General features: G+C 42.7%; 1 protein-coding gene across 1 annotated transcript in view; it reads left to right on the forward strand.

The window, feature by feature from the left end:
* Window positions 1-1,213: 1,213 nt before the first annotated feature.
* Window positions 1,214-15,538, forward strand: part of Frmpd3 (FERM and PDZ domain containing 3) — a 68,252-nt gene continuing 53,927 nt past the window's right edge. Inside the window, exons 1-3 of the mRNA XM_077107498.1 lie at window positions 1,214-1,361; window positions 5,127-5,229; window positions 8,132-8,177. Of these exons, the coding sequence (XP_076963613.1) occupies window positions 1,214-1,361; window positions 5,127-5,229; window positions 8,132-8,177 (297 nt within the window). The remainder of the gene's footprint in view (window positions 1,362-5,126; window positions 5,230-8,131; window positions 8,178-15,538) is intronic.

Genomic DNA, 15,538 nt, shown 5'->3' on the forward strand with positions numbered 1-15,538 from the left:
TGATGAATTTTGTATTTTTAGCTAGTCAACAGTTACCTCACTCTCATAGTGTCAAAACCTCCTACTTCTTTTACAAACCTTGTATTAGTTTGATCAATTAACTTCTGGCCTTTTGTATCTTATTCTGAAGGGCCCCACCTGAGATCTTAAATTCAGAGAATATACATACTCATTCAGGGGAACCTAAGCCCATTTGGTAGGCCTAAAAGTCTAGGGGTGAAGTGGTGCCAAGTTGGGGAGCCAAGACTCTGGGTCACTTGGCTCTGGACCCCTCTATTCCACCTCCACCTGCCTTACTCTTTTCCTGAGCCATCATTCCCCTGGCGCCCTATGCGCTCACAGTGCCCTCACCCTCAGGGCTTTCCATATGAACACGACATTTAGGCCTATCTCACCCTGGCCCTTGATGTAGAAGCTTTATAAAGCTCTTGTGTAATTCCTAAGCTTCAGTAACTTTTAAGTTGTGGGCATCTGGAGAACAATCTGTAATCTCTCCCAGATGTTAGGGAAGCACTTTCTCTTCTGCCAGTTTCTCTGGGTCTCAGGTCTGTGAGCAGCCCCAGAATACAGCTCCCCATATAGCCCACAGGAGCCATTTGCCAGCTGTCCCATTAGGTGAAGTAAGTTGGCATAATGTACCATTATGTAAAGTAGTGGTGCTAAACATGAGCATACATGTTTATATATGCCACCCCAATAGTTCCTTTTTAGATACCACCTAAGAGATATTAAAGTTTCAAATGACACAAGGACTTCATGAAGATGCTCCACATTCTGGAATGACTTCACATTCTTTTCCCACTTATCTGTTTGTTTTCATTACCCATTCCCTCAAAGTTTTGATTTCCCTTAGGGAGTTAATAGCCAATTAAAATGGGTGATGCCAGTAGACTTCAGAATGACCCATTTGCACTTAGGGTTCTTCTGGCATCCCAATGCCTTGAAGTTTAATCTCAGACTTCATGGCACCAGTTTCTTCTACTGGCTCCAGGCCTGGAGACAAGTGACTTCTCCTTCCTAGCTTCCTCTTTCTCCAATCTGAAATATGAGGCTGTCATCACTTCTGTTGATTCCAGAGGATGTAGGAAATTAAGCTGTGACCTCCCAGGTGCCATGGCCAGAACCCTAACCAGAGTCTCACCCATCTGGTTCTGAGGTTTAGTTCCCTTTGCATCTTCTTTTGCTCCCATCTTCCCCTTCCCCCAGTCATGTGATGCAGGAAGAGAGCGCAAATGATATGGAATGTGAGCAACTGCCAGCAGGGACGCTGCGACAAGTGACCATTCACCGAGACCCTATATATGGCTTTGGCTTCGTGGCCGGCAGTGAGAGGCCTGTGGTGGTTCGATCTGTGAGGCCAGGTAGGTGTCCCTCGTAGTGTCCCTCTAGCCCTAGCTCCTATCCCCCTATACCTAACTGTCTGCCCAGAGAGCACAGCGCCCAAGTACACTGTTCCTAAAGAATTCATGAGGAGTAGGTAAAGACTTGCCTACCAATAACAGTATTTAAGACTGATTAACCCAAACCATTGAGGTAGCTTGGAGCCTTAGAGGCTGTAGTTGATTGTTTCATAGGACATGGGTCTTAATTAAAGCTTCCTTTTGCATAGTACATTCAAAGAAGAGCCACAATGCCTTGGATGGCAAAGTGCCATTTATTCAATTCAACAAGTATTTATAGATCACCTACTCTAAGCCCAGAAATGTGGTAGGGAAGTACAAGACACAGTTCTTGTCCACAAGAATCTAATCATCAGGCTGTGGAGACTGGTAAAAACTCATGAAATAAGATAGGCACAGTGATACACATCTGTAACCCCAGTGACTATGGAGGCTGAGGCAGGAGGATTGCAAGTTTGAGGCCGACATTAGCAACTTAGTGAGACCCTGTCTCAAGACAGAAAATAAAAAGGGCTGGGAAATTATCTTGGTGGTGAAGCACCCCTGGCTTCAATCTCCACTATCACAAAGGAAAAAAGAAAAATACATCAGCCACTAAAGACTGGAATTAGGATAGAGACCACAGATGGGATAGGAGGAGGGAGGAGAATGAAATCTATGAATGCCACAGTGGCAATAACAATAGCTACCATTGATTAAGCATCTGCTACTATGCACTTTACATCATCTTGTTTAATCCTCACAGTCAAGCCTACAAGATAAGTGATACCTTTCCCATTGTACAAATGAGGAAACCGAGGCACAGAGGAGGAGGAATGATGTGTCCAGGGCCACTGAACTAGGAACCAGCAGAGCCAGTGTTTGCTCCAGGGTCTGTGTGATACCATGATGGGGATACAGGGAATTGATAGGGACCATGTGCAAAGGAACAAGCAAAAGCTCCCCTAAACTGTGAATGATACAGGAAAAGGCTGAAGCACTGTTTTGTTCCAAATCTGCTATCATTGACAGAAGATAGACAGAAAGGAGCTTTATTCCTGACTTGCTGGGCCTGAGGCTTTAGATGTTTACAACAGTTTCTCGCTCAGTCAAGAGAAGCAGCCAGAGTACAAACTGGTCTTGCAGAAATTTGATGAATTTTGCAATCCTCAAAGGAAAAGAAAAAGATTGTGTAAACCCTCTTCAACTAGATGTCACAGAGAAAAAAAAAATCAATTCAGGAGTTTGGGGCTGACCTAAGGCTCCCAAGTCAGTCCTGCTGTTTTGACAGGAGAGTTTTGAATCTTTGATTAGAAATCAAATTTGTCCTCAGAAAGAAGTACCAGGTAAAACTTGGTAATGGACCACCAGGCACCCCTGCTTTAGCTTCAAAGGAGACAGAATCATAATTTGTAGGGCCAAAGAAAGCTCCTAGGCCTAGAGAGGGTTAACTGCAAAAGGTATAAGATAAAGACGCAAGAGAAGCCAGGCATGGTGACACACACCTGTAATTCCAGCAGCTTGGGAGGCTGAGGCAAGAGAATCGCGAGTTCCAAGCCAGCCTCAGCAACAGTGAGGCACTAAGCAACTCAGTGAGACTCTGTCTCTAAATAAAATACAAAAGAGGGCTGGGGATGTGGCTCAGTGGTCGAGTGCCCCTGAGTTCAATCCCTGCTAAACCCCCCAATCCCCCCAAAAAAAGATGAAGGAGGAGTTGGAGGGGTGAAGAGAAGACCCCAGGAGAGAGCCACAAAAAGTCATGCAGTAAATGGCACAGCCCTATTAGAGATTCAGGCTGAACCATGTTGCAGCATCTGCTCAGGCAGCTGCCAAGTGGTTCAGTGTTTGAGGACATAAGAAAAGACAAAGAAGGATTCTACACAGGAGCAATTGCAATTGAGTAATCCAACAAACCATTCATGAAAGGATAGTAGATTGAATGTTACCAGTGCTATCACGGGCCCAGGCCTGCAGAGGAGGAAAATTTCCATGAGGACCTCTTCTGTAGTAAGGGAGTGATGGAGAGATGGAGGAAGGAGGGAGGGAAGGAAGGAATGCAATAAGTAGAGTGGTCTTCACCTAAGAGCCTCAAATTTTTGACAGAAATAGATAAAAAGAATGAAATGAGTTGAAGAAATTGTCCCTTGAAAGGATATGATAACTACCATTCATCAAATTCTAACCAACATCAATTAACTGTTTGAAGGACTATACATTCATCATCTCATTTATCCTCCCAACATGCCTATGATGTGTAGGTACTGTTATTTTTCCATTTAGCAGAGAAGATAAGAGAAACTCAGAGACATTCACTGTCTCACCCAAGGTCATATAACTGGTGAATTAATTGCAGGTTCAGGATTCGAGGCCAGGTCTGTCTGGCGGCAAAGAGTTTGCTCTTCACCACCATGCTCTCCACTCCTGTTCTGGCAGGAGACTGTATTGGCCTAGAAAGTTCAGGGCAATTGCTGTCAGAGTTGTGACTCCTGCTGGCCATGATGGCTCAGCCTTCCTCACCACATAAGGCCCAGGCTCCAGAGCCATTGAGCTGTTCTCAAGTGACATATTTGCTGTGTATGTTCATGTTTTCAGAATTTGGGCAGCACCCTTTTTTTGTAGAGAAATAGAGAAGTTAGGATCTGGCGTTTTAAAGTAGACACAAATAAGAGTTGAAGCTGGTTTAAACATTAAACATTTCTTTCTGGTTTGAGTCAGGGAAGATCTGACCTCTCATTCTCTGAGGCTGAAAAGCTTTTGTTTAAAAAGGTCTTTGCTGAACAGCAGAAGCATCACAGCCTCATAGCACCCCTCTATCCCTACCCTTTCCCCTAACCAAGAAGTATATCTGTTGGGTGCAGTGACACATGCCTGCAATCCCAGTGACTTGGGAGGCTGAGGTAGGAGGATGACAAGTTTGAGGCTAGTCTTAGCAAATTAACAAGACCCTATCTCAAAAATAAAAAAGGGATGGGACTGCAGCTCACTGGTAAAGCATGCCTGGGTTAAATCCCCAGTACCATACAAAAAGTATAGGTCTCAGCTAGATCTACTTTCTTAAGCTCAGCAGTAGAGATGGGAAAGGGAAAAACCAAATAAATTTTCAGCTGTCCAAGAGTCTGTGCATCGTTTTCCTCATTTATTGAACAGTATCATCTTTCAATGTTAGAAAAGATTAATCCTTTTAAGTCTTTCAGTCAACCCCTGTCTCCAAGCAAGTGAATACCTAAACCATTCCAAACCAGAAAGTATGAATAATATTCACAGGCTGGGGTTGTGGCTCAGTGGTAGAGCACTTGCCTAGCATGTGTGAGGCACTGGGTTCAATCCCTGGCACCATATAAAAATAAAACAAATAAAATAAAGGTATTGTGTTCATCTACAACTAAAAAATAATTTTTAAAAAGATTCAAAGAAGAAGTTTCTTCCCCCTCCTCCTGTTACCTGTAACATTGCCAGCAGTCTGAAAGTCTATGTTCCTCTTTAGAACCAAGCCAGTAAAACACTAACCTTGTCTGAGTATGAGGTCTGGGCTTGGGACCTTTTGCTACCACACCATGCCCAATCAAAGGAAGCCCACTGGATTCTCTTTCATTTTTACTCTGTCCCCTCATTTTCCATATGCAGCTGCCAAGAGCATCATTTCCTGCAGGCCTTGCAAGTATCCCTCAGGCACTGTGGCTCTTGCCCAGACTTGTGCTTTCCCAGCAGTAGCTTGAAGCTCTCACGCCTCTCTCCTCTCCTCTGCAGGAGGCCCCTCTGAGGACAAGCTCCTGGCTGGTGACCAGATTGTGGCTATTAATGAGGAGGACGTGAGTGAAGCCCCCAGGGAGAGGTTCATAGAACTCATCAGGTAACAGGGGCCTCTGGGGCCTTGGCAGGAGCTGAGTAATATTCCCCACCCCTGCCCCACCAGAGGCCTAAGTCTACCACTATCCTCCCTGGCCCTGAAAGATGAGAGTTTCCAGGCAGAGCAGCCCCAAGCCAGGGCTCCTGTCTACCCAGAACTTCAGGGCACAGCCAGTCAGGGTTACCATAAGCCTCACACACTCTGGCTTAAACTTGCTGTGATGATATGAGTAGGCACAAAGAAGAATCTCCTGCTACAGCCTCACCTCTACCCTCCCCAACTAATCTCCTCACCTGAGCCCCTTTATGCTGGGATTACTGTGCAGTGGGACAGACAAAGTGAGTGTTGAGAGTAAGCAAGTCATTAAAGACATTATTCCCACCTCCTCACCCATCCCACAATCACACACACACACACACAGAGAGAGAGAGAGAGAGAGAGAGAGAGAGAGAGAAATCAGATCCCTTCCCAATGCATTGAGAAATGGAATATACTCTTGTAGATTCTGCATTCGTTGTTTGTAACACCTTAATGTCCATCCTCCCCAGATAGGAGCAGGTAAGAGAGGACGGGAACATTCAGGGGACTTCCACCATCTGTAAATGGAGAGTAATAGCATTGTCTTTGCCTGTCCCTCACCACTATACACATTCCACCTACATACTGTGCAAAATCCCCTTCCCCTCACTCACACCACATGTTCATACACTTCCATAGTTTGTTGATAAGGAATGGGAGGATAGAGGTGAAGACTCTAAAGTCCATGTGTTAACCTTGGCTTTGGGGATGCTGGCTATCCTCAAATGGAACCATGTCCTCAATGTATTTTTCCCCCTCCACAACTTGTATAGTCTGGCTCCAGCCCTGCCTCCATCTCCCTCAATCCTCCATCCCTGTTAATTCAGAGTATTTTCATTCTACTCATTTTTCTGAGAATTTCCAAAGCCCACTTGGTCCCAGAGCCCCTCCCTAGCTTCCAAAAGCAGACTTAGCATTCTTCATGTGGTATAGCACCCTCTTCTCAGCTCTAAAGGGGTTTGGAATGATCCATCCTGAAGTCCAGAACAGGTCTTCCTCAGCATTCTCCCTCCAGTTCAACATGTGTCTGGGCCCTGATGACCTTCAGTTTGCTTCTTCTCCAAGTTCAGTTGTCCATGCATTCCCCCACTCTTCACCCTCCACCCTCCACCACCACATTGAAATGGGGTGAATTCTTTTCACCCCTCCAGGGTATACTGGAATTCTTTAAGCCTGATCTCCTGGAAGTAGACATCTCTCTACCTAGAACAAAGTAGCCTAATTTTTTTTTTTTTTTTTTGAGGGATTCCAGAGCTCTTTCAGGATCAAAACAGAACTTACTCTTTTGATAACTTCAGGGACTGGTGGGTCATTTATTCATTCCATGAATAATTATTCTTGAGCATCTTCTTTGTGCAAGGCACCAGTATAGGCACTAAAGAAATAGCAGCAAGTAAGAGACAAAAAATCCCTGGCTCATTGGAATTTATATTCTGGTGGAGACTCACAGTTAGCAGTGAACCTGATAAATAATTGTATACTGTATTAGAATTCAATAAATGTTATTGAAGAATAGAAAGTAGATTGGGGTAAAGAGGGTTGAGAGTGCTGGACACAAATTTACAGATTGGAACTTTAAGCAGCATGGCCAGTTTGGTCTTCATTGAGAAGGTGTCATTTGAAGAAAGACTTGAAGGAGGTGAAGGTGTTGGAGAAAGCAAAGAGCCAGTAGAAAGAACCTAAGGCAGGAATGTGTCTGGCCTGATTGAGGAAGAGGAGAGAGGCCAATATGACTGGCATCAGCTAAGGAAGGGGAAGAGTTGTAGAAGATAAGTCCAGATTATAGAAAGTCTTATAAGCCATTGTAAATGAATGGGAAACACAACTTGCGTTATGCCCCTTCCCTATTCAAGATAGAGGATTTTCCTTGGTTTTTTCCTTGTAACACAATTCTTCCTGGGAACTTCAAGACCTTGAGGCTGATTCATGCCTGGACTTTGCATGATGGAATATGAGAACTGTTCAGAGTCCTTAGGCAAATGGCATAGGCATTTCTCAAATACCCAGCATCAAGGCTGTCTTAACTCTACTTCTTGAATGCCTTTATTCCCACAAACATTTGAACAAAGCCAACAAGGAAAGGAGAAGCTCCTTCAGGCAAACTATTTCCATTTCTTTTAGTTCTTTTACAGGATTATGGATTCCTGGGAGAGAATTTTCATACCTCACAGGCTCTTTGATCGCTGGTATAATTCTTGTCGGAAGAGTTTCAAATTTTTCATCCTTTGAATATTTGCTATCTGGAGAGAGTCTTGGCTTCCATCTGTTGCTCCCTGGCTCTCTCTCTCTCCTCTCTTTTTTTTTTTGCTCCCTCAATTAAAACAAATCTGCTGAATATGAGTCATGATGACCAAATGACCTCCTTTGGGTTTTTCCTTTGAGTTTCTCCTCCTGCTTAAATACCAAATTGCCAATAATCATCGCACACGTTCCCAGGACCCAGTGGCTGGATGCCCTGTGCGTTCCATAATTCAGGCCTTTAGTTTTCCTTGAGAATGTTCTACTCTACAGATAAAATTGCTCCTAAAGTTTGGGGATTTCTTTAGAGAGAATGTGAGAAGAAATATAAAAAGAAGACCTGAAAAATGACAAGCCCAGAGGTAATGGTAATACCATCATCAGAGGCCTGCATGAACCAATATGGATGGTTTGTGTAAGCCTCCACAAATGATGAGAGGCAAGGCATCCGTGCAGACACTCAGATTACCCCATGTCCTAATCCATATCCTTGAATGCAACCCAGGGGAAAATTCTGGTGTTGCTTTCTGTACTAGATGAATACCTAGTGCATGATACACTGCTCTCCTGTTCCCTCTTTTCTCTGTAGGAGCGCTAAGGAATTCATCGTTCTTACAGTTCTGCACACTCATCAGGTGAGTGAGCCTCTTTGCCATCTGTCCTTCTTCCTGACTGACAAGAGATGACCTCATATTAGAAAGCAACAGCATGGGAAGAAGGGGGATCAGAGATTAAGACCAACAAAGATGGTCCTAGGAGGCAAGGATGTAGGAGTAAATTTAAAGAATATTTTATAGAGATCATGTCTACTCTAATATTGAAGGCTAAAGATTTTAAAGGGCTGTACAGGACTGTGTTCTCTCCCTTGTCCCCTGCTTTACCCACTTAAACTGCCTACTGCCTCCATTCCAAATCTACTTCTACTTCTTTTTTGCTGTGTATCATACAAATGTATCTATCCAGTGTCCAACTCTCATAAAGTCCTGGCAGATGGTGGGTGGTAGTCTTATTCATGCATATAAGTATTTACTAAGCAACCTATGACATCTAAGATACAGCACCATATGTAAGGAGTTTCATATAAAATCCTGAGAGGTACAGTTAGACAAAGAGGTTCATCTTTGTCCTGGGACAGTCACTAACTGGCTGTGTGAGCTTGGGTGGGTCAGTTCCCTTTTCTAAACCTATTTTTTCATCTATAAATTAGGAAGTTCATAGAACAATATTTTTTAATAAGAACACTTATTAAAAGTAAAAATCACCAGATACAGTGGTACACTTCTGTAATCTCAGCACCTTGGGAGGCTTGAGACAGGAGGCTTGCGAGTTCAGAGCCAGACTCATCATCTGCAAGGTGCTAAGCAACTCAGTGAGACCCTGTCTATAAATACAATATAAAATAGGGGGACTAGAGATGTCAAGTGCCCCTGGGTTCAATCCCTGGTACCCCAATAAAAGTAAAAATCTTTTGAGCAGGGCACAGTGGTATGTGTCTGCAGTCCCAGCTACTTGGGAAGCTGAAACAGGAGGATTTCTTGAGCCCAGGAGTTCAAGGGCAACCTGGGCAGCATGGTGAGACTCCATCTCAAAAATTAAAAAAAAAAAAGAAATGAAGACAGAGCTGAGGGCACTTGTGTAATATGTGTGAGGCCCTGGTTTCAATCCCCATCACCACCAAAAAATAATAATTAATTACATTAAATATTAAAAGTAAATATATTTTTATTTCAGGTCTCTCTCCTCAAGTTGAATTCAGAAACCCCAGTGTCCATTACTAGGATCCGTCCTTATCACAATCACACTTGAATGCACAAATCAAGTAGATGTAAAACTTCTACAAGCAAAACACATAGCCTTTATTCCACTTCCAGCCCATCTTTCCCCAGCACTAATAGCCTAACCCCTAGAGGAGGCTACACCTGAAGTGGACCTTGAGGGAGGGGAAGGAATTCCCTGACATGCAGTGAGGGGAAGATTTTTCAGAGAGACAATATATCTGTGCAAAGCCAGCGATGTAGCACAGGTGTGAGGCCTGAGCTTAAGAGTCAGGGGGTCAAGGCTCAAATCAAGCCCAACAGTAAATGACTCACCCTGAGGCCCCCAGCCCTCTTCTGAGTCTGTGTGAATTTCACACACACACACACACACACACACACACACGCACACACACATATACACTCATGTATGTGATCATGTATACATATATATGCTTACATATACTCTTATATACATGCAATAGACTCACATATACACACACGTGCTTACATATACTTTCACTTACACACTTATACATTCACATTGTTGGACACATATATACACCCACACATACAACGCTCCCAGGCATACAGGCTTCACTCAATTACATTCTCTGAGTCCGACCAGAAGACCCCACCCTTCCTGGGTATTATGAATAGTTCCCTTCTCACTTCATTGCATATGTGCAGTTGCCAAATGGCCAATAGGGAGTCAGTTCCCACTCCCTACAACCTCCTGTCTTGAAAATGCCACCAAGAGCTGGGAGCAGTGGCGCACACCTGTAATCCTAGTGGCTTGGGAGGCTGAAGCAAAAGTATCTCAAGTTCAAAGCCAGGCTCAGCAATGAGCAAGGCCCTAAACAACTCAGTGAGACCCTGTCTCTAAATAAAATATTAAAAAGGGCTAGGGCTGTGGCTCTCAGTGCCAAGTGCCCCTGGGTTCAATACTGGTACACCCCCCCTAAAGAAACAGAAAATGCCCACCAATGGTACCGCAAAACATGCTTTTTGTATGGTTAGAATATATTAGTCTGGTCAGAGACACATTATAGGGTACTCTGTAGGTTAGTCAGGTTTTCTCAAATGTCACCTCTTTGCAGAAGCCTTCTTTGACTACTTTTTTTCTTTGGTATCAGGGATTGAACCCAGGGGCATTTAACCATTGAGCAATGTCCCCAGCCCTTTTTGTATTGTATTTAGAGACAGGGTCTTGCTGAACTGCTTAGGGCTTCTCTAAGTTGCTGAGACTTACTTTGAACTTGTGATCCTCCTGCCTCAGCCTCCCAAGCTACTGGGCAATTTGCCACAGTGCCCAGATTTGACTACTCTTTCTCTAAGAGAGTATATACCGTCATTATCTCCTGATACTGCTTAACTTTTAATCATTGGTAAAATATCATAGTTTTAATTTTTTTATTTGAAATAATTGTGGATTCATAGAAAGCTGCAAATCTAGTACAGACATACAATGTATCCTTTAGCCTGTTGCTCCCAGTGGTTACATCTTCTATAACTATAGTGCAATATCAACATCAGGAAAATGACATTTTTTTCAATGTGCATATATAGTTCAATGTGAATTATACACATGCATACACAATGTGTTTCAGATGGGTAGGTTTATGAATCCACCAACACAATCAAGATATTGGGCCAGCAACAAATACATGAAAAAATATTCATCATTAGGAATTAGGGAAATGCAAATCAAAACTACACTGAGATTTCATCTCACACCAGCCAGAATGGCAGTCATCAAGAATACAAACAATACTAAGTGTTAGAGAAAAAGGAACAATTTTACACTGTTGGCAGAACTGAAATTAGTACAAACACTATGGAAATAACTATGGTGGTTCCTCTAAAGACTAGGCATGAAACCACCATATGACCCAGCTATACCACTCCTTGGAATTCATCCTAAAGAATTAAAGTCAGCATACTATAACGATACATGCATACCCATGTTTATAGCAGCACAGTTCACAGCCAAATTATGGAACCAGCCTAGATGTCCATCAACGGATGAATGAATAAAGAAAATGTGGTACTGGGCATTGTGGTGTACACCTCTAATCCTAGCAATTTGGGAAGCTGAGGCAGGAGGATTGCAAGTTTGAGGCCAGCCTCAGCCATTTAGTAAGACCCTGTCTAAAAAATCAAAAAGATAAAAAAGCTGGGGATATGGCCCAGTGGTAGAGCACCCCTGTATTCAATCTCCAATACCAAAAAAAATGATACTGAAAAAGTTTGTCACCAAAAAGGTCCCTTATGTCATTCTTTTACTGCAATATCCATTTCCCCTACTCCCTCTGGAAATCCTTGTGAACCACTTCTGCAATGTTATCATTTCAAGACTATTGCACAAATGGAATAATGTAGTATACTATCCTGTTGATGTTTGGGGATTGGCTTTTTTCACTCAGCATAATGCCCTTAAGAGTCATCCAACTTGTCAATATTTTGTTCCTTTTATTGCAGTGTAGTATTCCATGGTGTGACTGTACCACAGTTTGCTTATCATCCACCCATTGAAGGGCATCTAGACTATTTCTCTCTCTCTCTCTCTCTCTCTCTCTCTCTCTCTCTCTCTCTCTCTCTCTCTCTCTTTCTCTCTCCTATTATGAATGAAGCTTCTAGAAACATTTGTGTGGGGGATGTTTTGGGGGGAGCAGTATACTAGGGATTGAACTCAGGGGCATTCAACCACTGGGCTGCACCCCAGCCCTATTTTGTATTTTTATTAGAGACAGGGTCTTGCTGAGGCTGGCTCTGAACTTGAGGTCCTCCTGCCTTACCTCCTGAGCTGCTGGGATTACAGGTGTGCACCACCACACCCAGCCCTGTGTATGGGATTTTTGTGAGCGTAATTTTTCATTTCTCAAGAGCATGATTTCTGGTTCATATAGTAAGTGTATGTTTAGTCTATCAAGGAACTTTAAGACTAATTTACATTCCCATGAAATGTTATATTTATATGTGTATTATCTATATCCCTCATTAGAATGTGAGCTCCACAAAGGACAGGGAATTTTTTAAAATTATTATTGCTGTATCTCCTAGCACCTGAAACAGCACCTGGCACAAAGTAGCACTAATAAATATAGGTTGAAGGATTCATGAAGGAAAACCAGCTTCCTAAAAAAAGCAACATAAACCCAAATGCCCAAACTTAGGTACAGAATAAAGAACCTAACATCCCCCATTTCCATCCAACTTTCCTATCCCAGTGCCTCCAACACTCCCTTGCACCTAGTTCTAATACTTCCACTTGTCCCATCTCGTGGCCCCTTTGCTATGACCAGACTACTTTTCTTCTCTTCCTTGTACACTTTTTATGTCTTCTGCCCTGCAGAGTTTTGTCCTTGCACTCTTCCACATCTCTTCTAATAACATCTGTTTCCTTTAAAATCTGGCTGGATACTCAAGTTTTCCAAAAGGCTTTACCTGACTAACCCCAATGAGAGTTTCTCATTCATTCATTCATTCATCGTGAAATTGTTGAATACCTGCTATTCTGGATAGTCTTTTATTTCTTTTCGGGGTTGGGGGCACCAGAGACTGAAACCAAGGGTGCTTAACTCCCAGCACTTTTTGTTTTGAGACAGAGTCTCACTAAGTTGCTTAGGGCTTCACCTTAGTTGCTGAGGCTGGCTTTGAACTTGTGATCCTCCTGCCTCAACCTCTGTTCTGGGCAATCTTATAGGCTGGGAATGTAGCAGTACTTGGGGCAGAGATGATTGCTGCCCTCTCAGAGTTTTCATTCTATTTCTTAGCCTTGTGCTTAGCCTGGGAGTGTAGAAGTGAGCAAACACACACACACACACATGCATACACACACAGGTGATAGTCAAACCTTTAACAACCTGAGCTGGATTATGGTGGCACACACTCATAATCCCATCAACTCAGGAGGTTGGGGCAGGAGGATTACAAGATTGAGGCCAGCCTGGACAACTTAGTGATAACCTATCTTAAAGAAAAAAATTTTGAAAAAGGACTGGGGGTGTCACTCACCACCTTTAGGGTCAATCTCCCGTACTCAAAAAAAAATTTTAATAACCTATACAGTAGGAGCCAACCAATCAGAATGTAAACCAGCAAAAACAACTAGAACATAGTCTTGAAGGAATCCTAGTTGTACCAGGTTTTGGTCTACATTGGTAAAGAAGTCTCAGGGGAGAGGTCAGATGGCACCCAGGAAATTAGGGCAGCATCTACTTACAACCAGTGTGAAAAAAAACTTTTAATATTTTACAACCAGTGTGGCCATTCTAGCGCATTCCAATTGAATGGCAGCCTTGCATATGTGTTCATTATCGACAGATTCTGTGTTTGCAAATTTGCCTACTTGCTAAAATTTATATGTAACCTACAAAATCAATAATCACAGCACCTTCCTTGTCCTTTGCAGACATGCACAGAGCATGAAAAATTTGAGTTGCCCAGTGCACACAGTTCCCAGGTAAAGTCAAACAAGACAACACCCAGCCTTCTTGAGTCAGCTTTCATATGGAGATGCCCAGAGGATGGAAACTGTAGGGGGCAGTGCAGGGTAGTGAGACGCTCCCATTCTGGGGCCAGTTGGATGGGGTTTGAATCCCCGCTCTGGTACCTGTGTGTGACACAGCCACAGTCAAGTCACTTAATATTTGTGATCCTCATTTTCTCTTGTGAAACAAAGAAAAAAGAATCTGCCAGGATAAGTTACCAGGCAGGCCTGTAACACCAGCTATTCCAGAGGCTAAAATAGGAGGATTGCCAGTTGGAGGCTAGCCTGGACAACTTAGTGAAACCTTGTCTCAAAAAATAATAATAATAATAATAAAGGCTAAGGATGTGACTCAGTAGTAGAGCACTTGCTTAGCATGTGCAAGACTCTGAGTTCCATTCCCAGTACCACATGCATACACACAGAATACCAGGGTGAGTTGTTTGGGGGTGGGGTAAGATTATACCCTGTATGAAATCTGGAACAACAGTTCAGTATTTACTAATTCAGTGTACACAGTCACTGTATGGAACTATCGTGACTAACAAGACTTGACTGAGAATCTTGAATCTTCTCTCTCAAGGTATAGTGAAATTTTCTTGACAGCCCCCAACCTGTTCAGTGTTATATTCCTGCATCACAGAAAATAGTACTGTGTCCATCACAGGCATTTTGCTCCTCATGGGTTTAAGGAAACTATTGCCTCTTACTGAACTCTTGCCATAAATAAGCTTGATTACCATTTATTCCAGAAAACAGCCTCCTGATGTATCTAGGATGTGACCTAGGAATCAATGTTTGTAATAAGATCCCAGATGATTCTGATGACCAGTAGAATTTAATAAACACCAGACTAGATAATCTCTAAGGCTTCTTCCTGCTCCTATATTCCATAACTGATAATGGTCTAATACCTACTGCTGCATACAGTTGTAATGGTTCTTGGTCCTGGCTATTCATTAGAACCACCCGAGCAGCTCTTAAAACTATGGATACTCAGGATCTAACCCTTACTAATTGAATCAGAATCTGAAAATGGGGCTCTTGAAAAGGTTCCCGCAAATGATTCTGATGTGAAATCTTTCATTTGACATTTTCCTTTTAGCAGAGTTATTTGTACCATGGAAGATCATTGTGGGGCTATTTTCAGTGTCCTTTCCTAGGACTCCTCAACTCATACTACATAGGCACTTACTAAGCCTCTGTGTATCTACAAGTGTTCCTTAATCTTTGAGTGACCAACTGTTTCCTGTGAGTGACTGAATATTTACAAGTCTTGGTACACTTAGACCTTGGTCCATAGTAGGTTCTCAATAAATATTTTAAAATAGATAAACAAAATACTGGGTTGTCACCTAGAATGGCTCTGGTAAAGCAGGTCCAGACAATCCCTTCAAAGGAAATCCTAGTTTTCTGAAACTGAAAACTTAGCCTATACCAAAAGAGCCTGAATCCCCAGTGCTTGGAGCCACTTGCCCAGTGGGAAATACAAAATAATGGAAACCACTACAGAAGAACTGGTTTTGCACACAGCTTCTTGAGGTATAGTGTTTTTGACAGATGGTAGGTACTCAAACCATATTTGCTGAATTAATGAACTAATTTATTATTAATCTTAGCTATCAATTAATATATTTTATGTTGTGCTTACTGTGTGCTTAGTACTAGGGGGAGAAATGCTAATATAAAATATAATCTCTTCTTGTACAATCTGATGGGGGAGATAAGCTATATCAGTGTGGATTAATAG

This window comes from Callospermophilus lateralis, chromosome X (genome assembly GCF_048772815.1).
Source record: "Callospermophilus lateralis isolate mCalLat2 chromosome X, mCalLat2.hap1, whole genome shotgun sequence".
Lineage (NCBI taxonomy): Eukaryota > Metazoa > Chordata > Mammalia > Rodentia > Sciuridae > Callospermophilus > Callospermophilus lateralis.